At 46.5% G+C, this 25,740-nt stretch overlaps 2 protein-coding genes across 2 annotated transcripts; one reads left to right on the forward strand and one right to left on the reverse strand.

Annotated features, from left to right (window-relative positions):
* The first annotated feature begins 58 nt into the window (after positions 1-58).
* LOC139397342 (syntaxin-binding protein 4-like) lies at positions 59-12,408 on the forward strand. The gene is made up of 10 exons (XM_071144097.1): positions 59-203; positions 343-470; positions 1,292-1,381; positions 4,003-4,080; positions 8,641-8,691; positions 8,926-9,069; positions 10,108-10,224; positions 11,177-11,226; positions 11,358-11,558; positions 11,737-12,408. Exons 1-10 carry the CDS (start codon positions 59-61, stop codon positions 11,801-11,803), a joined length of 1,071 nt encoding a protein of 356 aa, XP_071000198.1. The 3' UTR covers positions 11,804-12,408.
* A 4,380-nt stretch (positions 12,409-16,788) lies between these two features.
* On the reverse strand, positions 16,789-22,662 carry LOC139397343 (somatostatin receptor type 2-like). Its single transcript, XM_071144098.1, has 5 exons — positions 22,443-22,662; positions 20,617-20,792; positions 18,120-18,305; positions 17,672-17,872; positions 16,789-16,998 (listed from the first exon to the last, which is right to left on the reverse strand). Exons 1-5 carry the CDS (start codon positions 22,660-22,662, stop codon positions 16,789-16,791), a joined length of 993 nt encoding a protein of 330 aa, XP_071000199.1.
* Between the last annotated feature and the right edge of the window lie 3,078 nt (positions 22,663-25,740).

The following is a 25,740-nucleotide window of genomic DNA, read 5'->3' on the forward strand; positions in this document are numbered from 1 at the left end:
AATGGTGGACATATTGAAGCAAGTGGGGACAGCAGACTGGGATAGGGAGAGATTGAATATGTCTGTAAACACTCCAGCCAACTGGTCTGTGCATGCTCTGAGGACCGTCTGGGACGGCAGCCCTGCGAGGGTTAACACGCTTAAACATCTTACCCACTTCGGCCACGGAGAACGAGAGCCCAGAGTCCTCGGGAGCGGCCTGTGTTGGTGGTGCTGTGTTATCCTCAAAGCTGGCAGAGATGTTATTCACAAGCTACTACACAGGGTATAGGGGTTCTGATTGGCTCCTCTGTGTTTTATACAGAGTATAACTTTTCTTTTGCGTTTGTTGTCGCCGGGCAGACTTTGTTGAGGCCACACGCAACGTCTACGAAGAGAATCTGGAGGAGGCGGGACTAGGGCAGAAAGAGTTCATGTTCTCCTATCACGAAGCAGCTAGCTTGATGGACACCTCTGCCTTCCACTCCCCGGTAAGAAAACAACATTGACTTGTGCTTCTTGTTTCAAAGTACTGGGTTTATTAAGTTCTTGTTATGGGAGTCCTTGAGGCTCCTCCTGACTTTGAGGCTTGTGTGACTTTGTGAAGTTTGAGTTGACGAAGAGGATTTACAGACAGTGTTTCTTAGAGGAGATTTACACCCTGCAGCAACACAAGGGAATCATCAAAGATGTCTTTAAGAGCTTCATTGTGACGGTCCCTGTCTCACACACACACACACACACACACACACACACACACACACACACACACACAGACTCACACACACACACACACAGACACACACACACACACACACACACACACACACACACACACACACACACCACACACACACATACACACACCACACACACACATACACACACACAGACTCACACACACACACACACACACAGACTCACACACACCACACACCACACACACATACAGACTCACACACACACACACAGACTCACACACACACACACACACAGACACAAACACAGACAGTGTGTGTGTGTGTGTGTGTGTGTGTGTGTGAGTGTTTGTGTACATGGGGATTGTGTACATGGAGTTTGTGTGTGTGTGTGAGTGTGTGTGTACATGGGGTTTGTGTACATGGGGGTTGTGTACATGGGGTTTGTGTGTGTCTGTGTGAGTGTGTGTGTACATGGGGTGTGTGTACATGGGATGTGTGTGTGTGTGTGTGTGTGTGTGTGTGTGTGTGTGTGTGTGTGTGTGTGTGTGTGTGTGGGGTGTGTGTACACGTACAGTCCCTAACTCCAGTCTAACATCATTGCTGTGTATCAGACCTTTGATTCAGATTCCTACAGTAGTGAAGAACTGGAGCACTTTCAGGCGGAGGTGAAACAGCTGCAGAACCAGATTAAACAACTCAAGGTGAACTCACACTCCTGTACAAACATCACATCTCTGTGTCTGTGTCTGTGTGTGGTGTGTGTGTGTGTGTGTGTGTGTGTGTGTGTGTGTGTGTGTGTGTGTCTGTGTGTCTGTGTGTCTGTGTGTGTGTGTGTGTGTGTCAGTGTGCGTGTGTGTGTGTGTGTGTGTGTGTGTGTGTGTGTGTGTGTGTGTCAGTGTGTGTGTGTGGTGTTGTGGGTGTGTGTGAGAGAGAGAGAGCGCTGTGAATATCACATTCAATTACATCAAACTTTATTGACACTAATTTTCACAAATCCACTGCAACTGGTAGTGTTATAACCACTGGCTAAACTAATAGCTTTTCTCAACATAATTCATCACTTTCTAATTTATAACTAAATATAATGTCAATGTAATAAATCATACTGAAATGAAAATGTTGAACAAATAACATAATATATATATTTATCGTTATACTGAAAATATATATATAAATGCGACATGTGAAGTGTTGGTCCCATGTCTCATGAGCTGAAATAAAAGATCCCAGAAATGTTCTACACGCACAAAAAGATTATTTCTCTCAAATGTTGTGCTCAAATGTGTTTACATCGCTGTTAGTGAACATTTCTCCTTTGCCAAGATAATCCATCCACCTGACAGGTGTGGTGTATCAACAAGCTGATTAAACAGCATGATCATTACACAGGTGCACCTTGGACTGGGGACAATAAAAGGCCACTCTAAAATGTGCAGTTTTGTCACACAACACAACGCCACAAATATCTCTAGTTTTGAGGGAGCGTGCAATTGGCATGCTGACTGCAGGTATGTCCACCAGAGCTGTTGCCAGATCATTTAATGTTAATTTCTCTACCATAAGCCGCTTCCAACATTGTTTTAGAGAATTTGGCAGTACGTCTAACCTCACAACCGCAGACCATGATTAACCAGCCCAGGACCTCCACATCAGGCTTCTTCACCTGCGGGATGGTCTGAGACCAGCCACCTGGACCTCCACATCAGGCTTCTTCACCTGCGGGATGGTCTGAGACCAGCCACCTGGACCTACACATCAGGCTTCTTCACCTGCGGGATGGTCTGAGACCAGCCACCTGGACCTACACATCAGGCTTCTTCACCTGCGGGATGGTCTGAGACCAGCCACCTGGACCTACACATCAGGCTTCTTCACCTGTGGGATGGTCTGAGACCAGCCACCTGGACCTACACATCAGGCTTCTTCACCTGTGGGATGGTCTGAGACCAGCCACCTGGACCTACACATCAGGCTTCTTCACCTGTGGGATGGTCTGAGACCAGCCACCTGGACGACTGATGAAACTGTGGGTTTGCACAACCGAAGAGTTACTGCACAAACGGTCAGAAACTGTCTTAGGGAAGTTCATCTGCGTCGTCCTCGCCAGGGTCGTGACCTGACTGCAATTCGGCGTTGTAACCGACTTCTGTGGGCAAATGTTCCCCTTCGATGGTCACTGGCCCCTTCGATGGTCACTGGCCCCTTCGATGGTCACTGGCCCCTTCGATGGTCACTGGCCCCTTCGATGGTCACTGGCACGCTGGAGAAGTGTGTTCTTCCCGGATGAATCCCTCCATCAGTGCTCAGACTGTCCGCAATAGGCTGAGAAAGGCTGGACTGAGGGCTTGTAGGCCTGTTGTAAGGCAGGTCCTCACCAAACATCACCGACAACAACGTCACTTATGGGCACAAACCCACCGTCGCTGGAACAGACAGGACTGGCAAAAAGTGCTCTTCACTGACGAGTCGCGGTTTTGTCTCACCAGGGTTGATGGTCGGATTCGCGTTTATCGCCAGAGGAATGAGCGTTACACTGAGGCCTGTACTCTGGAGCGGGATCGATTTGGAGGTTCGTCATGGTCCGTCATGGTCTGGGGCGGTGTGTCACAGCATCATCGGACTGAGCTTGTTGTCATTGCAGGCAATCTCAACGCTGTGTGTTACAGGGAAGACATCCTCCTTCCTCATGTGGTACCCTCCCTGCAGGCTTATCCTGACAATGCCACCAGCCATACTGCTCGTTCTGTGCGTGATTTCCTGCAAGACAGGAATGTCAGTGTTCTGCCATGGCCAGCGAAGAGCCCGGATCTCAATCCCATTGAGCACGTCTGGGACCTGTTGGATCGGAGGGCTAAGGTCCCCCAGAAATGTCCAAGAACTTGCAGGTGCCTTGGTGGAAGAGTGAGGTAACATCTCACAGCAAGAACTGGCAAATCTGGTGCAGTCCATGAGGAGGAGATGCACTGCAGTACTTAATGCAGCTGGTGGCCACACCAGATACTTGACTGTTACTTTTGATTTTGACCTCCCCTTTGTTCAGGGGACACATTATTCAATTTCTGTTAGTCACGTGTCTGTGGAACTTGTTCAGTTTACTGTATGTCTCAGTTGTTGAATCTTGTTATGTTCATACAAATATTTACACATTAAGTTAAGTTTGCTGAAAATGAACGCAGTTGACAGTGAGAGGCCGTTTCTGTAGTCTATAGTTTATATTGGCCACACCCCCTCTGGCCTTATTGCTTAAATATACAATGTTACTATTTTACAATGTGCAATGTGTATCAGAGTAACATTGAATTGACTTCAACTTTGTTCACAGTCCAATCACAGCCAGCCTGCTGGTTTTCCTACACTACCCCAGATCAGTCAGCCTGCTGGTTTTCCTACACTACCCCAGGTCAGTCAACGTGCTGGTTTTCCTACACTACCCCAGATCAGTCAACCTGCTGGTTTTCCTACACTACCCCAGGTCAGTCAACCTGATGGTTTTTCTACACTACCCCAGGTCAGTCAACCTGCTGGTTTTCCTACACTACCCCAGATCAGTCAACCTGCTGGTTTTCCTACACTACCCCAGACCAGTCAACCTGATGGTTTTCCTACACTACCCCAGATCAGTCAACCTGCTGGTTTTCCTACACTACCCCAGGTCAGTCAACCTGTTGGTTTTAATAAACTACCCCAGATCAGTCAACCTGCTGGTTTTCCTACACTACCCCAGATCAGTCAACCTGCTGGTTTTCCTACACTACCCCAGGTCAGTCAGCCTGCTGGTTTTCCTACACTACCCCAGGTCAGTCAACCTGTTGGTTTTAATAAACTACCCCAGGTCAGTCAGCCTGCTGGTTTTCCTACACTATCCCAGATCAGTCAACCTGCTGGTTTTCCTACACTACCATAGGTCAGTCAACCTGTTGGTTTTCCTACACTACCCCAGGTCAGTCAACCTGCTGGTTTTCCTACACTACCCCAGGTCAGTCAACCTGATGGTTTTCTGACACTACCCCAGGTCAGTCAACCTGATGGTTTTCCTACACTACCCCAGATCAGTCAACCTGCTGGTTTTCCGACACTACCCCAGATCAGTCAACCTGCTGGTTTTCCTACACTACCCCAGGTCAGTTAACCTGATGGTTTTCCTACACTACCCCAGGTCAGTCAACCTGCTGGTTTTCCTACACTACCCCAGGACACAGAGCACAGCAAGTCGACCCAGGAGGAGGAGTTACACAACACCTCAGAAGTGAGTGACAACAAGTGGACAACCACGGTGGGATACGCTGCGATACGGTGGGATATGGTGGGATAGGCTGCGATATGATGGGATATGGTGGGATACGCTGCGATAAGATGGGATATGGTGGGATACGCTGCGATACGGTGGGATATGATGGAATACGCTGCGATTCGATGGGATATGGTGGGATACGATGGGATATGGTTGGATATGATGGGATACGCTGCGACACGATGGGATATGGTGGGATACGCTGTGATAAGATGGGATATGGTGGGATACCCTGCGATACGGTGGGATATGGTGGGATACGCTGCGATAAGATGGGATACGGTGGGATACGCTGCGATAAGATGGGATACGGTGGGATACGCTGCGATACAATGGGATATGGTGGGATAAGATGGGATATGTTGGGATACCCAGCGATACGGTGGGATACGCTGCGATAAGATGGGATACGGTGGGATACGCTGCAATAAGATGGGATATGGTGGGATACGCTGCTATAAAATGGGATATGGTGGGATATGCTGCGATAAGATGGGATATGGTGGGATACGCTGCGATAAGATGGGATACGGTGGGATATGGTGGGATAAGATGGGATACGGTGGGATACGGTGGGATAAGATGGGATACGGTGGGATATGGTGGGTTACGGTGGGATACGCTGCGATACGGGGGGATACGCTGCGATACGGTGGGATATGATGGGATACGCTGCGATTCGATGGGATATGGTGGGATACGATGGGATATGGTTGGATATGATGGGATACGCTGCGACACGATGGGATATGGTGGGATACACTGCGATGCGGTGCGATACGCTGTGATAAGATGGGATATGGTGGGATACCCTGCGATACGGTGGGATATGGTGGGATACGCTGCGATAAGATGGGATACGGTGGGATACGCTGCGATAAGATGGGATACGGTGGGATACGCTGCGATACAATGGGATATGGTGGGATAAGATGGGATATGTTGGGATACCCAGCGATACGGTGGGATACGCTGCGATAAGATGGGATACGGTGGGATACGCTGCAATAAGATGGGATATGGTGGGATACGCTGCTATAAAATGGGATATGGTGGGATACGCTGCGATAAGATGGGATATGGTGGGATACGCTGCGATAAGATGGGATATGGTGGGATAAGATGGGATACGGTGGGATACGGTGGGATAAGATGGGATACGGTGGGATATGGTGGGTTACGGTGGGATACGCTGCGATACGGGGGGATACGCTACGATACGGTGGGATATGATGGGATACGCTGCGATACGCTGGGATACGATGGGATACGCTGCGATACGATGGGATATGGTGGGATACGCTACGATACGCTGCGATACGGTGGGATATGATGGGATACGCTGCGATTCGATGGGATATGATGGGATACGATGGGATATGGTTGGATATGATGGGATACGCTGCGACACGACGGGATATGGTGGGACATGGTGGGATACGCTGCGATATGGGGGGATACGCTACGATACGGTGGGATATGATGGTATACGCTGCGATACGCTGCGATACGATGGGATACGCTGCAATACGCTGCGATACGGTGGGATATGATGGGATACGCTGCGATACGCTGCGATATGATGGGATACGCTGCGATTCGATGGGATATGGTGGGATACGATGGGATATGGTTGGATATGATGGGATACGCTGCGATACGATGGGATACGCTGCGATACGGTGGGATATGATGGGATACGCTGCGATACGCTGCGATATGATGGGATACGCTGCGATTCGATGGGATATGGTGGGATACAATGGGATATGGTTGGATATGATGGGATACGCTGCGACACGATGGGATATGGTGGGATACACTGGGATAAGCTGTGATAAGATGGGATATGGTGGGATACCCTGCGATACGGTGGGATATGGTGGGATACACTGGGATTCGCTGCGATAAGATGGGATATGGTGGGATACGGTGCGATAAGATGGGATACGGTGGGATACGCTGCGATACAATGGGATATGGTGGGATAAGATGGGATATGTTGGGATACCCAGCGATACGGTGGGATAATCCCACCGTATCCCATCTTATCCCACAGTATCCTACCATATCCCATCTTATCGCAGCGTATTCCAGCGTATCCCACCGTATCCCATCTTATCGCAGCGTATCCCAGCGTATCCCACCATATCCCATCTTATCGCAGCGTATCCCAGCGTATCCCACCATATCCCATCTTATCGCAGCGTATCCCAGCGTATCCCACCATATCCCATCTTATCGCAGCTTATCCCAGCGTATCCCATTGTGTCGCAGCGTATCCCACCGTATCCCATTGTATCGCAGCGTATCCCATCATATCCAACCATATCCCAGCGTATCCCAGCGTATCCCATTGTATCGCAGCGTATCCCACCGTATCCCATTGTATCGCAGCGTATCCCATCGTATCCCATTGTATCGCAGCGTATCCCACCGTATCGCAGCGTATCCCATCGTATCCCACCGTATCCCACCGTATCCCACCGTATCCCACCGTATCCCATCGTATCCCATTGTATCGCAGCGTATCCCATCGTATCCCACCGTATCCCACCGTATCCCATCGTATCACATCGTATCCCACCGTATCCCAGCGTATCCCATCGTATCCCATCGTATCCCATCGTATCCCATCGTATCCCATCGTATCCCATTGTATCCCAGCGTATCCCATCGTATCCCATCGTATCCCAGCGTATCCCATCGTATCCCATCGTATCCCATTGTATCGCAGCATATCCCATCGTATCCCATCGTATCCCTCCGTATCCCACCGTATCCCATCGTATCCCACCGTATCGCACCGTATCCCATCGTATCGCACCGTATCCCATCGTATCCCACCGTATCCCACCGTATCCCATCGTATCCCACCGTATCCCATCGTATCCCATCGTATCGCACCGTATCCCATCGTATCGCACCGTATCCCATCGTATCCCACCGTATCCCATCGTATCGCAGCATATCCCATCGTATCGCACCGTATCCCATAGTATCGCACCGTATCCCACCGTATCCCATCGTATCCCATCGTATCCCACCGTATCCCATCGTATCCCACCGTATCGTATCGCACCGTATCCCATCGTATCCCACCGTATCCCATCGTATCCCATCGTATCCCATCGTATCCTAACCTTATCCCACCGTATCTCATTTTATCCTATCATATCCTATCGTATCCTATCGTATCTTATCGTATTCTATCGTATCCTGTAGAATTTTATCATATCTTATTCTATCTTATCATATCTTATTCTATCTTATCCTATCGTATCTTATCGTATCCTATCGTATCTTATCCTATCTTGTGCTATCTTTGCCAGGCATAGTTGTATTAACACACTCATTATTGCTCTTTTTCCTTCACTCATTCCCTCCCTCTCTCTCCATCCCTTCCACCCTCTCTCTCCATCCCTCCCTCCCTCCCTCATTCCCTCCCTCTCTCTCCATCCCTCCCTCTCTCTCCATCCTTCCCTCCCTCATTCCCTCCCTCTCTCTCCATCCCTCCCTCCCTCCCTCATTCCCTCCCCATCCCTCCCTCCCTCATTCCCTCCCTCTCTCTCCCTCATTCCCTCTCCCTCCCTCATTCCCTCCCTCTCTCTCCATCCCTCCCTCCCTCATTCCCTACCTCTCTCTCCCACATTCCCTCCCTACCTCCAGAAAGCGTGTGCGACGGTGGAGGAGAACAGTCGTCTGAAGACTCGTCTGCAGGTAATATTTATCCACTAATAAACCCCTAAACAAGACAAGAGACTTCACCCCCACAGCTGCTCCATGGTCTCTATGTGTACAGTTTGTGTACTCATGTAAATGTCTGCAGTACGGCTGGTATGTGTCCCAAGTTGAATTTCCGTTGGAAATGGGAAGTTGAATTTCTGTTAGACCTTGGGTACATCTTCATCTTCTCTTCTTCTTCTTCTTCTTCTTCTTCTTCTACCCCTGCAGGTAGCGGAGGCAGTGCAGAGAGACAGACAGAGTAACAGTGCAGAGCAGGACTATGAAGAGGTCATTACACTGCTAGAGGCTGAGATCAATGACCTGAAGAACCAACTGGCGGGCAAGAAACAGAAGGGTCTGGAAGCTACTAAGGTAGACTTAAAACCAATTAATGGAAGAAAAGACTAGAGTCGTCTGGGTGGGCTGCAGACACAAGAAACAGAAGGGTCTGGAAGCTACTAAGGTAGACTTAAAACCAATTAATGGAAGAAAAGACTAGAGTCGTCTGGGTGAGCTGCAGACACAATAAACAGAAGGGTCTGGAAGCTACTAAGGTAGACTTAAAACCAATTAATGGAAGAAAAGACTAGAGTCGTCTGGGTGGGCCGCAGACACAAGTGATGACAAAGCAGTCATAAAGATGTGCAGGTTGGTTGCAGTGGAGGGCAGCAGACCTCTCCATTTCTGAAACACTCCAGACAATTGTTTGTGACCCAGCAGGACAACACTAGTCTTTTCTACCATAAAATACTGTGACCCAGCAGGACAACACTAGTCTTTTCTACACTAAAATACTGTGACCCAGCAGGACAACACTAGTATTTTCTACCATAAAATACTGTGACCCAGCAGGACAACACTAGTCTTTTCTACCCTAAAATACTGTGACCCAGCAGGACAACACTAGTATTTTTCTACCATAAAATACTGTGACCCAGCAGGACAACACTAGTCTTTTCTACCCTAAAATACTGTGACCCAGCAGGACAACACTAGTCTTTTCTACCCTAAAATACTGTGACCCAGCAGGACAACACTAGTCTTTTCTACCCTAAAATACTGTGACCCTGCAGGACAACACTAGTCTTTTTCTACCCTAAAATACTGTGACCCAGCAGGACAACACTAGTCTTTTCTACCCTAAAATACTGTGACCCAGCAGGACAACACTAGTATTTTCTACCCTAAAATACTGTGACCCAGCAGGACAACACTAGTCTTTTCTACCCTAAAATACTGTGACCCAGCAGGACAACACTAGTCTTTTTCTACCATAAAATACTGTGACCCAGCAGGACAACACTAGTCAGGAGGATGTGATGGAGTTTAACAGCAAGTGATTGTGTGTGTTGTACCCCAGAAGGATGTGATGGAGTTAAACAGGAAGTGATTCTGTGTGTTATACTCTAGGAAGATGTGATGGAGTTAAACAGGAAGTTGTCGTTGATTGACTGTCAGCTGAGGAAGTCTGAGCTGAGCAGAAGACACCTGGAGATCTCCAACAAGAAACTACTGGGATTCGCACAGGTACACTACAGCTGTAACATACATGTGACTCACCCCCAACACACCTTTACAACAACACTCACCTCTCATACAACTAACTCCTGGGCTTCACACAGGTAACATTACACCTGTAACACAGTAACACACCTTTACAACATCACTTCCTGTCCACCTCTCATACAACTAACTCCTGGGCTTCACACAGGTAATATTACACCTGTAACACACCTTTACAACAACACTCACCTGTCCACCTCTCAACTGTAAACACAGTCACACAGGTTCTGTAACACACCTACCTGTGAGCCCTAGCTGACGCCTCTCTGGGCATGCTCTGTTATGTTCTGAACCTGTACTGCCACCTAGTGGTTCAAAAATACTTTCTAGTTTTATGTATGTGGATTTCTGTGCTGACTGGCTAACTGGCTGGCTGACTGACTGACTGGCTAACTGGCTGACTGACTGGCTGGCTAACTGGCTGACTGACTGGCTGGCTAACTGGCTAACTGGCTGACTGACTGACTGGCTGGCTAACTGGCTGGCTGGCTGGCTAACTGACTGGCTGGCTGACTGACTGACTGGCTGGCTGGCTAACTGACTGACTGACTGGCTGGCTGACTGACTGGCTGGCTGGCTGGCTAACTGACTGACTGGCTGGCTGGCTAACTGACTGACTGACTGGCTGGCTGTCCGACTGGCTGACTGACTGGCTGTCCGACTGGCTGACTGATTGGCTGGCTAACTGGCTGACTGACTGACTGGCTGGCTAACTGACTGGGTGGTTAACTGGCTGACTGACTGGCTGGCTAACTGACTGGCTGGTTAACTGGCTGACTGACTGGCTGGCTGACTGGCTGGCTAACTGGCTAACTGACTGGCTGGTTAACTGGCTGACTGACTGGCTGGCTAACTGACTGGCTGGTTAACTGGCTGGCTAACTGACTGGCTAACTGACTGACTGTTTATTTCTCAGAATGTTCACAAAGTGCTCACCACCCCCAGCTTGTTTGGAATGGAAAATGGGTAAGTGCTTATCTTCTAAATGTAACTCCTTAATGACAATTCTTCAAATGTTTCTTCATTCTGACAGTCTGTTGATCTGACCGGAGGGTTTGGGTGTGTGTGTGTGTGAACGTGTGTATGTGTGCTTCCAGGAGTAGCAGGACCTCTCCAGCCACAGACAGTCCAGAGACCCCCTCTCCCATCCCAGACCCAGCCTGCCAGTTAGCTGCAGAGGCCAGGGAGCTGGTGGAGGGGGTCAGATCCCTGAGCAGTACCGATGATACAGCCCCTCTCAGTGACTCAGAGGTGGGTGAACCACCTGACCCAGCCATGGACCCTAACCGGGCAACACAGTAAGTATGTATGATCAGCACTTACTTCCACTCACAACCCATCTGTATCTAGATGGAATATGGCCTCTGAGTATTTGATAGGCATAGTCTTCCCTCTCCTCTCTCCTCCTTAACTTCCACTCTTCCTTATCTTCCTCTCTTCCCTCACCTCTCCTCCTTCCCTCCCTCTCTCCCTCAGCCCTCATAGCTCGCAGGCTCAGCCATCTCCTACAGAAGATCCAGCCAAAGACAAGCGCCGCCAGTAGAGAACGTTCAGAGAACGTCACAGAGAGCGTTTTAGAGAACGTTACGAGGACGTGAAAAGAACAAGGTGGCTGGGGACTAGGCTCAGAAGAACACTGTGGTTGGCTGACTACGTTTACCTAAAAACTACCAACGACCCTTTAAAAGACAGACAGACAGATTGAGAGAGACAACCAGACAGACTGTATGTAGGGTGCTATCCAGTGTGCGTAAAAAAACAACAAAAAAAAACACTTACAACTCTTTAAAAATGAACCGCTGTCATTAGTTGAGGCTTCAGTCAATGTTCTGGGATTGCTTTACCGATTAACCACAAAATGTTCTAGTTTATCTGTTTTCTAATACAGCTGTGTGTGTACTTACATTTCTCTGTTGATATTTAGCATTTGTCAGAATGTGAACGAAGGGGAGATTCTCAACTGGGAGTGACTGGGAACGGTAGCAGGTTTTGAGGTGAAATGGCAGAGACTTGTAGATGCAGTTCAGTTTGTTCCAAAGAGCTTGCCGTAGCCGATTAGACAGCACTACAAAGCCAAGGCGCTACCGTTGGGTGTGTAGGTGTACAGACGTACAGCATGAGCTATGATGATGATGATGATGATGATGATGATGATGATGATGATGATGATGATGATGATGATGCACTGAACCTTTCTATCCCTGAGTTCCAATACTCTGTAAAATGTTCATTCTCTCATGTCCTATTTCCTTGTATCCTATTTCCTCGTATCCTTCCTGACCACTGAAATCTGGAGAGACCGGATAGTGACGTTCAATACGCCGGTGTGACATTCATTGGCTGCTCGTCAAATTGGTTCCATCCGTTTATTTTTGGGATCAGCGGTCCTCAAGGACACGAAGAGAGATGAAGACGTTTGTGTTCAACAGTTCCCAGAGGTGAGGAGAGGAAGCCAGGCTAGGGTATTGGAACCTAGCCCTAGCTGTCTCTATAGCTGTATCGCCATGGCTACAGTAAGTGCCCTGTATGTGTATACTTCAGAGAGAGAGAGAGGATAACGTGGACGATGTGCCCTGGTCCAAAGCGTCTCATCCTGATGACATCGTGTCACCATGGTGATGACCCTGTGTACAGAAACGGTTTGTCCCTTATACTGAAGTGCTCTGATGAACTGTCTGTCTGTTTTGAAGCTGATTTTGTCCTGGAAAAGCCCATTTTCTGTTACGGATACCGAGGTAGAGGAAGAAGCTTTAGGACCTGCACGAGCTGTCATGGCGACGCCGAGACGTCTGCTTTTGCTGTTATTATAAAACCTTGTAAATCTTTAAGCTGAAAGAAATATTGCACTCTCCTTTGATGTCCTTCTCCACATCTTCTGACTGACACACACACACACACACACACACACAAACAAACAAATCCGCTGGACCAAGCCAGAGCTTACTATAGTATGTCTGTGTCAATTGAAGCTCGTTCAAGGCTTTGTCTATGAGGATTCCTTCCTTCCTTACTGTTGAGTTCTGTGAATACTTACTACGCTGTCATATCACATATGTTCCGTGACTTCTGTTAGAACTGCGTCTCCATAGCGACAGCTGTGTGGAAGTTCCGTTCCATAACCCACAGTTTGTCGGCTTGTCCTCTGATATTGAGGTTATGTCACCAAGACAATACAAAAATAATGGAAAAAACAACAACAATGGCCTTTTAGCAGTGGCTGTGTCTCGATAGTCGTAACTAGCTCCCTTTCCTTGTGTCCTTTCCTTGTGTCCTTTTCCTTCATGATCAGTGATATGGAAAGAAGTGATACTGTAGGTAAAAAAAGCAATCTGGTGGAAAGCCATCCAATCCTTTCATCTGTTAGTGGTCCCGAAAGAAAGGAAATGAGGGGAGGAGACAAGGAAAGGAAGTAATGAAAGAGTATTGAGACCCAGCCGGTGTCTTATCAACTCAAAACACCTGATACTTCCTCAGTGCAAATGAAGGAAAGGAGACGAGGAAGGAAGCCAATGACGAGTAATTGAGACACAACGCGAAGCAGTGTATCTCAACAGGAAACATCATCAGTACCATATTATCACTGCATGGTTCTGGTTCTGACAACCTGTCGTTCAACATTCAACTGTGGAATCAAATGTTTGATTTCAGGAATGTAGAGAGAAACATTAGTTATACTGTCTTGTTTAAAATAATAGGTTGTATGATAACGATACCTGTGTGGTGGGATATATGGGCTGCGTCCCAATAATCTCTCCGTTCTCCCGAAGTGTGCACTCGTTCACTTTCCTTTATGGATTTCAAAGGACATGACTGGAATTTGGAACTCCCTCTAGAGTCCAGCCATGCCAACGCATATCCATGTATTTTACATTTTTATGGAGTAGTGAACGAGTGCACACTTCAGGAAAGAAAGAGAGAGTTTTGGGACACAAGTCAAGGAGATGTGTACAACAGGAAGTCATGTAACATTAATAAGACCGTAGCCGGCTAAATGTGTCCGAGGTGTATTGTTTATATTGTTAAATACACATGCTTTACCAAACGGACTGACATGTAGTCCTGTAATTGAACTAGATTGCGTCATTATGTTTGGCCTCCGAACTTTCTTTTACTGTTTTTAATAAAGGATTAACCTCAAATACATCCGTGTCCCTGGAGTTTCCTACTATATATTTCTACTATGTCTGTTTCTGACTTCAATACCAGCCGACTTACAACAGGGGAGTAATCAAGGTTCAGGTGAATGTACATTTCAATTCAACAATGTCATATATTTTCAATGTGGACTAGTCTTGTTGCAGTCTTGAATTGTCTGAATTGACCCCAACCCTGGTAGTAATACTGGGTTTATACGTAGTACCTCTAAATGGTTGTGTGAACTAGCAGCCGCCCAACAGCTTGTGTCAGTCTTTAATTACATCACCATAACACTAGACACATCTGTGACATCATCTGGTTCTCCTCTCCATCATAACAGACTAATGATCTGGTTCTCCTCTCCATCATAACAGACTAGACATCATCTGGTTCTCCTCTCCATCATAACAGACTAGACAACATCTGGTTCTCCTCTCCATCATAACAGACTAATGATCTGGTTCTCCTCTCCATCATAACAGACTAATGATCTGGTTCTCCTCTCCATCATAACAGACTAGACATCATCTGGTTCTCCTCTCCATCATAACAGACTAGACATCATCTGGTTCTCCTTTCCATCATAACAGACTAGACATCATCTGGTTCTCCTCTCCATCATAACAGACTAGACAACATCTGGTTCTCCTCTCCATCATAACAGACTAATGATCTGGTTCTCCTCTCCATCATAACAGACTAGACATCATCTGGTTCTCCTCTCCATCATAACAGACTAGACATCATCTGGTTCTCCTTTCCATCATAACAGACTAGACATCATCTGGTTCTCCTCTCCATCATAACAGACTAGACATCATCTGGTTCTCCTCTCCATCATAACAGACTAATGATCTGGTTCTCCTCTCCATCATAACAGACTAGACATCATCTGGTTCTCCTCTCCATCATAACAGACTAATGATCTGGTTCTCCTCTCCATCATAACAGACTAATGATCTGGTTCTCCTCTCCATCATAACAGACTACTGATCTGGTTCTCCTCTCCATCATAACAGACTAAACATCATCTGGTTCTCCTCTCCATCATAACAGACTAAACATCATCTGGTTCTCCTCTCCATCATAACAGACTACTGATCTGGTTCTCCTCTCCATCATAACAGACTAGACATCATCTGGTTCTCCTCTCCATCATAACAGACTAACGATAGACATCATCTGGTTCTCCTCTCCATCATAACAGACTAGACATAATCTGGTTCTCCTCTCCATCATAACAGACTAGACATCATCTGGTTCTCCTCTCCATCATAACAGACTAATGATCTGGTTCTCCTCTCCATCATAACAGACTAATGATCTGGTTCTCCTCTCCATCATAACAGACTAGACATCATCTGGTTCTCCTCTCCATCATAACAGACTAATGATCTGGTTCTCCTCTCCATCATACCAGACTAATGATCTGGTTCTCCTCTCCATCATAACAGACTAATGATCTGGTTCTCCTCTCCATCATAACAGACTAATGATCTGGTTCTCCTCTCCATCATAACAGACTAAACATCATCTGGTTCTCCTCTCCATCATAACAGACTAATGATCTGGTTCTCCTCTCCATCATAACAGACTAATGATCTGGTTCTCCTCTCCATCATAACAGACTAAACATCATCTGGTTCTCCTCTCCATCATAACAGACTAATGATCTGGTTCTCCTCTCCATCATAACAGACTAATGATCTGGTTCTCCTCTCCATCATAACAGACTAATGATCTGGTTCTCCTCTCCATCATAACAGACTAATGATCTGGTTCTCCTCTCCATCATAACAGACTAATGATCTGGTTCTCCTCTCCATCATAACAGACTAATGATCTGGTTCTCCTCTCCATCATAACAGACTAGACATCATCTGGTTCTCCTCTCCATCATAACAGACTAACGATAGACATAATCTGGTTCGCCTCTCCATCATAACAGACTAGACATCATCTGGTTCTCCTCTCCATCATAACAGACTAATGATCTGGTTCTCCTCTCCATAACATATCATCATTATACATTTCTAAGAAAACTGGAAAACAAAAGACTGGGAAAACAACTGTTTATAAGAGCTTTATTACGTATTTATTTCTCTCCAAATGATGAGTATTTGACAGGTGTGACATGTAGTTCTCATGTTGTACACATGATGTCGTCTCAGTCCTAACATAATCGTTCCAGGAAGTGAGAGAGAGATTTGAAGGACATATGAAGATTTTTGTTGTTGCTCCTTAACCTATACCATATACAGGATATATATTAGCTATGTGGAATGTAAGCAAATTACTGTCATCCATTGTTTCCTGACCATTCATTTTATTCCATTGTCATGTTGATACATTTATAACAACTGTGTTTTGAGAAACGTTGATGCCCGTTCATCATTCAGGCAGCGAAATGGTCTCCACCTTCACCTCCTTGTCCTTCACCTTGGAGGGGGAGGAGCCCCACTTGTTCCAGGCCTCAGGGAGGAAAGGGATCTTCTCCAGTCTAGAGAGGTAGATGATGGGCTGGATACTACTGCTGATGTTAACGAAGGCGTACCCCACCGGCTGCACCAGGCAGCGGAACGTGTCCGGAGGGTAGTGGTCCTTGAAGGGGACATCAGAACACTCAACTGCCGTGCAACAAATATAACAGGAGTGTATCTTTGTTCATCTGGCAACATCACAGAGGACAGTGCTACTGTAGGGTTGCAACGTTCTGGTGACTTTCCCAACATTCCCAGGTTTTCCAGAAATCCTTGTTGCGAGTATTCTGGGTTTCCTGTTAATTCCCTTCCTATTCTGGGAATCTTCCAACCAGGATTTCTAGCAAACGTGGGATTTGGGGGGAAAGTTACTGGAACTGTTCAGACCTGTAGACAAGCCATCTAGGAATGTGTCTTTATACATCAGGCAACATCATTAAGGACAAGAAATAGAATCACTAGAACGGGAGTCCTCATTCAAGTCAATGGGTCAATGAGTCAATGGGAGTCAAATCAATGGGTCAATGAGTCAATGGGAGTCAAGTCAATGAGTCAATGAGTCAATGGGGGTCAAACAATGGGTCAATGAGTCAATGGGAGTCAAATCAATGGGTCAATGAGTCAATGGGAGTCAAGTCAATGGGTCAATGAGTCAATGAGAGTCAAGTCAATGGGTCTGTGATTCAATGGGAGTCAATGTGAGTCAAGTCAATGAGTCAATAGGAGTCAAGTCAATGGGTCTGTGATTCTATCTATTCTATTTCGATGGACAATACCCCCACCCAGGTCATCACCTCAAAAGGGAACAGAGCCACCGGAGGCAAGTAGTTGAACACGATGATGGACAGGACCGACATCACCATCTTGAAGGCTTTCTTCTTCATGGGGTGCATGTCGTCCTTCCCAAAGCCACTGGACCTCTTCAGGGCCACCAGGATGGCCCCGTTACACAACACCATCCAGCCAAACGTTGCCAGGATCGTCCCTGTGAAGACCTGAAGGTAGCAGAAGATTTATCAAAGAAATATGTAAATGCACCTTTTTGGACTTATTTTTATTTTGTGTTTTTACCTTTAACTTTTTGTTTTAGTTGTTTTTAATTAATTGATTTACGTTATTTATTTATTATGTTATACTGTGGAGTGCATTGTATTGCTACTTTTGTCCAATATGTGCTATACAATAAAGTGGGATTGATTGATTGATCTATTGATTGAGTGATTGATTGATCTATGGATTGACCTTCTCGAAGTTGTGCAGGCCCCCGATGGTCTTGGCGGAGGCGTAGGTGAAGGTGAGCCCCAGGACCACCGCCGAGAGAGACACCCTGTACTTGGTGTCCTTCAGCTGGCCGTAGGATAGAGGGAAGAGGACCGCCACGAACCGATCCAAACAGATACAGGACAGGAACAGAGGACCGCTGGTGTCCTGGACGAGAAGAAAGTGGAGAAAAAGGAGGAGGAGGGAGAGGAGGGGGAGGGGGAGAAGGAGAATAGGAAGGAGGAGAAGGAGAATAGGAAGGAGGAGAAGGAGGTGGAGGAGGAGGAGAATAGGAAGGAGGAGAAGGAGGAGGAGGAAGAAGAGGAGGAGGAGGAGAATAGGAAGGAGGAGGAGGAGGTGGAGGAAGAGGAAGGGGAGAATACGAAGGAGAAGAAGGAGGTGGAGGAGGAGGAGAATAGGAAGGAGGAGAAGGAGGAGGAGGAGGAGAATAGGAAGGAGGAGAAGGAGGTGGAGGAGGAGGAGAATAGGAAGGAGGAGAAGGAGGAGGAGGAGGAGAATAGGAAGGAGGAGGAGGAGGAGGAGGAGGAGGAGAATAGGAAGGAGGAGAAGGAGGAGGAGGAGGAGAATAGGAAGGAGGAGAAGGAGGAGGAGGAGGAGAATAGGAAGGAGGAGAATGAGGTGGAGGAGGAGAATAGGAAGGAGGAGAAGGAGGAGGTGGAGGAGAATAGGAAGGAGGAGAATGAGGAGGAGGAGAATAGGAAGGATGAGAAGGAGGAGGAGGAGAATAGGAAGGAGGAGAATGAGGTGGAGGAGGAGGAAGAGGAGGAGGAGAATAGGAAGGAGGAGAAGGAGGTGGAGGAGGAGGAGAATAGGAAGGAGGACAATGAGGTGGAGGAGGAGAATAGGAAGGAAGAGAAGGAGGTGGAGGAGGAGGAGAATAGGAAGGAGGAGGAGGAGGAGGTGGAGGAGGAGAATAGGAAGGAGGACAAGGAGGTGGAGGAGGAGAATAAGAAGGAGGAGGAGAAGGAGGAGGAGGAGGAGAATAGGAAGGAAGAGAAGGAGGTGGAGGAGGAGGAGAATAGGAAGGAGGAGGAGGAGGAGGAGGAGAATAGGAAGGAGGAGGTGGAGGAGGTGGAGGAGGAGAATAGGAAGGAGGACAAGGAGGTGGAGGAGGAGAATAGGAAGGAGGACAAGGAGGTGGAGGAGGAGGAGGAGGAAGAAGAGGAGGAGGAGGAGGTGGAGGAGGAGGAGAATAGGAAGGAGGAGAAGGAGGTGGAGGAGGAGGAGAATAGGAAGGAGGACAAGGAGGTGGAGGAGGAGGAGGAGGAAGAAGAGGAGGAGGAGGAGGTGGAGAAAAACAAGTTTGCTTATTGTCAAATGTCACAGATGAGATGTTACGTACAAGATAGTGGCCCCCTATTCCCTATATAGTGCACTACATTTGACCAGAGCCCAACGAGCACTATGTAGGGAATTGAGTGTCGTTTTGGATGTAACCTCTACAACATATGTTCCCTACATAGTGTACTTCTTTTGACCAGGGCCCATATTGGTGTCCATGGGGGTGTCCATAAGGGTGTCCATAGGGGTGTCCATATTGGTGTCCATGGGGGTGTCCATAAGGGTGTCCATAGGGGTGTCCATAGGGGTGTCTATAAGGGTGTCCATAGGGGTGTCTATAGGGGTGTCCATAAGGGTGTCCATAGGAGTGTCTATAAGGATGTCAATGGGGGTGTCCATAAGGGTGTCCATGGGGGTGTCCATAGGGGTGTCCATGGGGGTGTCCATAAGGGTGTCCATAGGGGTGTCCATAGGGGTGTCTATAAGGATGTTAATGGGGGTGTCTATAAGGGTGTCCATAGGGGTGTCTATAAGGGTGTCTATAGGGGTGTCTATAGGGGTGTCTATAAGGATGTCAATAGGGGTTTCCATGGGGGTGTCTATAGGGGTGTCCATAGGGGTGCCCATAAGGGTGTCTATAGGGGTGTCCATATGGGTGTCCATAGGGGTGTTCATAGGGGTTTCCATAGGGGTGTCTATAGGGGTGTCTATAGGGGTGTCCATAGGGGTGTTTATAGGGGTGTCCATAGGGGTTTCCATAGGGGTGTCTATAGGGGTGTCCATAGGGGTGTTTATAGGGGTGTTCATAGGGGTTTCCATAGGGGTGTCTATAGGGGTGTCCATAGGGGTGTTTATAGGGGTGTCCATAGGGGTGTCTATAAGGGTTTCCATAGGGGTTTCCATAGGGGTGTCTATAGGGGTGTCCATAGGGGTTTCCATAGGGGTGTCTATAGGGGTGTCCATAGGGGTTTCCATAGGGGTGTCTATAGGGGTGTCCATAGGGGTGTTTATAGGGGTGTCCATATGGGTGTCCATTGGGGTGTCTATAGGGGTGTCCATAAGGGTGTCCATAGGGTTCTGGTCAAAAGTAGTATGCTATGTAACAGGGTACAATTTCAGACGCTGAAATTCCAGAATGCAGAATCACTAAATTCTCCTATATCCTATAGCCCTGTACCTTGACGCCGAAGGAGAACATGAGAGCGGACCAGACATCCTTGCTGTGCCAGTAGTAGATGTTCAGATAGCTGAAGGGGACCATGATGCCAAAGTAAGCGTCCATGAAGGCCAGACAGCCCAGGAAGATGTCTGAGGAGGACGGCTCCTTACGGTTACGGACCAGAATCACCATGACTACCACAAGGCAAGACAACAATGTTATTAGCTAGTTTCATAGTCCGTCAGAGACAGAAATTATTATGTTTTTCTCTGCTGGAAGGAGTGTAGGGTCAGGGGTCAATACCCTGGAGTTATGTAAATATAAACACACTGGAAGGAGTATAGGGTCAGGGGTCAATACCCTGGAGATATGTAAATATAAACATACTGGAAGGAGTATAGGGTCAGCAGGGGTCAATACCCTGGACTTATGTAAATATAAACACACTGGAAGGAGTGTAGGGTCAGGGGTCAATACCCTGGAGTTATGTAAATATAAACACACTGGAAGGAGTGTAGGGTCAGGGGTCAATACCCTGGAGTTATGTAAATATAAACACACTGGAAGGAGTATAGGGTCAGGGGTCAATACCCTGGAGTTATGTAAATATAAACACACTGGAAGGAGTGTAGGGTCAGGGGTCAATACCCTGGAGTTATGTAAATATAAACACACTGGGAGGAGTATAGGGTCAGGGGTCAATACCCTGGAGATATGTAAATATAAACACAGTGGAAGGAGTATAGGGTCAGGGGTCAATACCCTGGAGTTATGTAAATATAAACACAGTGGAAGGAGTATAGGGTCAGGGGTCAATACCCTGGAGTTATGTAAATATAAACACACTGGAAGGAGTATAGGGTCAGGGGTCAATACCCTGGAGATATGTAAATATAAACATACTGGAAGGAGTATAGGGTCAGCAGGGGTCAATACCCTGGACTTATGTAAATATAAACACACTGGAAGGAGTGTAGGGTCAGGGGTCAATACCCTGGAGTTATGTAAATATAAACACACTGGAAGGAGTGTAGGGTCAGGGGTCAATACCCTGGAGTTATGTAAATATAAACACACTGGAAGGAGTATAGGGTCAGGGGTCAATACCCTGGAGTTATGTAAATATAAACACACTGGAAGGAGTGTAGGGTCAGGGGTCAATACCCTGGAGTTATGTAAATATAAACACACTGGGAGGAGTATAGGGTCAGGGGTCAATACCCTGGAGATATGTAAATATAAACACAGTGGAAGGAGTATAGGGTCAGGGGTCAATACCCTGGAGTTATGTAAATATAAACACAGTGGAAGGAGTATAGGGTCAGGGGTCAATACCCTGGAGATATGTAAATATAAACACAGTGGAAGGAGTATAGGGTCAGGGGTCAATACCCTGGAGTTATGTAAATATAAACACACTGGAAGGAGTATAGGGTCAGGGCTCAATACTCTGGAGTTATGTAAATATAAACACACTGGAAGGAGTATAGGGTCAGGGGTCAATACCCTGGAATTATGTAAATATAAACACACTGGAAGGAGTATAGGGTCAGGGGTCAGGGGTCAATACCCTGGAATTATGTAAATATAAACACACTGGAAGGAGTATAGGGTCAGGGGTCAATACTCTGGAATTATGTAAATATAAACACACTGGAAGGAGTATAGGGTCAGGGGTCAATACCCTGGAATTATGTAAATATAAACACACTGGAAGGAGTATAGGGTCAAGGGTCAATACCCTGGAAAGACACAATGGTACAAGATAGTTCCTGGGATTGGAATCAGCAACCTTACGGCTACTGGTGGACTGCTCTTACCTCTGTAACCTCTGGGCTACCTACCTAAGATGTTAGCGGGGAGTCCCAGGAACACGTTGAAGGTCTGAACAGACAGGTCGAAGAGGATCCCTGACACATTCTCCTCGCACCCATGAAACACACTGAAGGGTTTGACCGTAGCGTTGGTCACAAGGTCCGTAACAGCACTGTTGTTCGTGGGGTGGAGAGCAGTGGGGAGGCTGGTGGTGTTGAGTGATGAATATAGAGTGAGAGGATCCTCCATGGTTTACTTTACACACCGCAGAGGTCAGAGGTCAGATTAAACAAGACTGATGGAGATAAAATAAAAAGATGAATAAAAGTTGGGGGAAAAAATCGATTTAAAGATAAACAGACATTTCTTAATGAATGTATTTATGAATTGATCTAGTATATACATAATACATTATTACTGAATGAATAATCAATGTCATGCATAAATTATCCAGCAAATGTCCGTAGTAAAATCTCATTTAGATGATTATATATTCATATATATGTTCATCTCCAAAGTCCTAGTTTAACCTTATAGTGGGGAACTGGCCCACAACTAATGAATTAAGCATCACTAAGTATGCTTCCATTTGCCAATGTTTTCATGTCAAATATATCTGTATATATAGTCCCCTTTAACATCATGGTGTGGCGCCTTATTCCATGCTTTAAAGGCCCAGAGCAGTCAAAATTCAGCTTTTCCTGTGTTTTTTGTATCATATTGTACACCAGCCGATGAAACTAACACTGTAAAAGTGTGAAAAGATGTATTAGTGTTATTTTCTATTAGTTGCTGTTTTTTTTGTTGTTGTTGCTAAAAAGCAAATGTTGTAAATGTATGACCAATATTAATGTAAAACTATCACAGTAAGGTAGTTAATTGTTACTCAGAAAGGATTTGATATTGAGATAAAAAGGGCTGCATTGGACCTTTAAAGGACCAACCCGGAGTTGATCCCTCCCTTTTTATGAGCTGTTAAATGAATGATATTTAGCCGTTGATTCTTGCAGAATAAAATGTATAAATTCCTCATGAGCTTAGTTCAGCTGTCATTCCCCATCAGAACCCAAAATATAACCTGTTTTTAATACAATGTTTGTAAACAAAGTAAATGTAAACAAAACACTGTACAGCCTCAAAACACGGTTACAACTATAATCTAGATATCATGGATGGTCAGTCCTTGTACCCATAGCTCTGTCTGTGAATTTGAGAGTGGCTATATTTCTCAAACCCCATCCCTCGCCTGTTAACCAAATGGCCAAGTGGCTGGGTACCACTATGTTATTGTTTCAACTGCGGTCTGACCCTTTAATGGAAAGTTCCTTCCCAGCGAGTGTTCTCGTAACGAAGCCAAAGAGTCTCAGCTGAGCTGCAGTACGTGTGGACCTCTGTGTCACGATCCTCTTCAGTCACACAGACAGCTGATAAACAGCACACAGGCCTCCCTGCAGGCTATTGTTCTGTTATTCTGGCTCTACCAAGGAGCCCTCAGTGGAACTGACAGTCTCCAATGACACGCTAGAACACTTTAGAGAGCTGAAACGATGTGTAAACTGTGTGTACAGGGAACTGTTCTGTTATTCTGGCTCAATTAGGGACTATAGGGAAGGTTTCTCTTTACCCAGAATGGACGTTCTCTGGAGAGTTAAGCTGTGTGCACAGGGAATACACCCTCGCCTGAGGACCACTGGGAGACGAGGACCGCCCCTATTGCACCTGGATAAAAGGACTTGCAGGTCTCCAACAGGTCTGGGGAAGGCCGTATTGATGCTGCTCCAACAGGTCTGGGGAAGGCAGTAGCGATGCTACTCCAACAGGTCTGGGGAAGGCAGTATTGATGCTGCTCCAACAGGTCTGGGGAAGGCCGTATTGATGCTGCTCCAACAGGTCTGGGGAAGGCAGTAGCGATGCTACTCCAACAGGTCTGGGGAAGGCAGTAGCGATGCTGCTCCAACAGGTCTGGGGAAGGCAGTATTGATGCTACTCCAACAGGTCTGGGGAAGGCAGTATTGATGCTACTCCAACAGGTCTGGGGAAGGCAGTATTGATGCTACTCCAACAGGTCTGGGGAAGGCAGTATTGATGCTACTCTAACAGGTCTGGGAAAGGCAGTATTGATGCTGCTCCAACAGGTCGATGCTACAGTATCTTAGCCATCTACTACACACATATCTTTGATGTATATTTTGCTGTAAAGTCCATATAAACAGTACCAGGCTTTTCATATTTGACAACCTGCTGTAAAGTCCATATAAACAGTACCAGGCTTTTCATATTTGACAACCTGCTGTAAAGTCCATATAAACAGTACCAGGCTTTTCATATTTGACAACCTGCTGTAAAGTCCATATAAACAGTACCAGGCTCTTCATCTTTGACAACCTCCTGTAAAGTCCATATAAACAGTACCAGGCTCTTCATCTTTGACAACCTCCCGTAAAGTCCACATTAACAGTACCAGGCTCTTCATCTTTGACAACCTCCTGTAAAGTCCATATAAACAGTACCAGGCTCTTCATCTTTGACAACCTCCTGTAAAGTCCATATAAACAGTACCAGGCTCTTCATCTTTGACAACCTCCTGTAAAGTCCATATAAACAGTACCAGGCTCTTCATCTTTGACAACCTCCTGTAAAGTCCATATAAACAGTACCAGGCTCTTCATCTTTGACAACCTCCTGTAAAGTCCACATTAACAGTACCAGGCTCTTCATCTTTGACAACCTCCTGTAAAGTCCATATAAACAGTACCAGGCTCTTCATCTTTGACAACCTGCTGTAAAGTCCACATTAACAGTACCAGGCTCTTCATCTCTGACAACCTGCTGTAAAGTCCATATAAACAGTACCAGGCTCTTCATCTTTGACAACCTGCTGTAAAGTCCATATAAACAGTACCAGGCTCTTCATCTCTGACAACCTGCTGCAAAGTCCATATAAACAGTACCAGGCTCTTCATCTTTGACAACCTCCTGTAAAGTCCATATAAACAGTACCAGGCTCTTCATCTTTGACAACCTCCTGTAAAGTCCACATTAACAGTACCAGGCTCTTCATCTTTGACAACCTCCTGTAAAGTCCATATAAACAGTACCAGGCTCTTCATCTTTGACAACCTGCTGTAAAGTCTATATTAACAGTACCAGGCTATTCATCTTTGACAACCTGCTGTAGGCCTCACAGCTCAGCTTCTCCTTCCCCTTTCGTCTCCCAGGCAGAAGCATTATGCATCTAATTTGTTTCAAGGAGGCACTTACAGCCAAATGTAATATCTGTTCACTTCTCTGTTGAATAAAGTGATGGGTAAATTTCTATCCAACAAA

This window comes from Oncorhynchus clarkii, unplaced genomic scaffold, assembly GCF_045791955.1.
Source record: "Oncorhynchus clarkii lewisi isolate Uvic-CL-2024 unplaced genomic scaffold, UVic_Ocla_1.0 unplaced_contig_9322_pilon_pilon, whole genome shotgun sequence".
Taxonomy (NCBI): Eukaryota; Metazoa; Chordata; class Actinopteri; order Salmoniformes; family Salmonidae; genus Oncorhynchus; species Oncorhynchus clarkii.

Excerpts from the sequence above, each read along its gene's own strand:
- LOC139397342 (XM_071144097.1), top strand. The coding sequence starts at position 59 with ATGTCTGTAAACACTCCAGCCAACTGGTCTGTGCATGCTCTGAGGACC. Across the intron at positions 471-1,291 it reads CCTCTGCCTTCCACTCCCCG|ACCTTTGATTCAGATTCCTA; the intron begins GTAAGAAAACAA and ends GCTGTGTATCAG. Across the intron at positions 9,070-10,107 it reads AGGGTCTGGAAGCTACTAAG|GAAGATGTGATGGAGTTAAA; the intron begins GTAGACTTAAAA and ends GTTATACTCTAG.
- LOC139397343 (XM_071144098.1), bottom strand. The coding sequence starts at position 22,662 with ATGGAGGATCCTCTCACTCTATATTCATCACTCAACACCACCAGCCTC. Across the intron at positions 17,873-18,119 it reads GCCTGCACAACTTCGAGAAG|GTCTTCACAGGGACGATCCT; the intron begins GTCAATCCATAG and ends TGCTACCTTCAG. Across the intron at positions 16,999-17,671 it reads TGGCTCTGTTCCCTTTTGAG|GACCACTACCCTCCGGACAC; the intron begins GTGATGACCTGG and ends GTCCCCTTCAAG.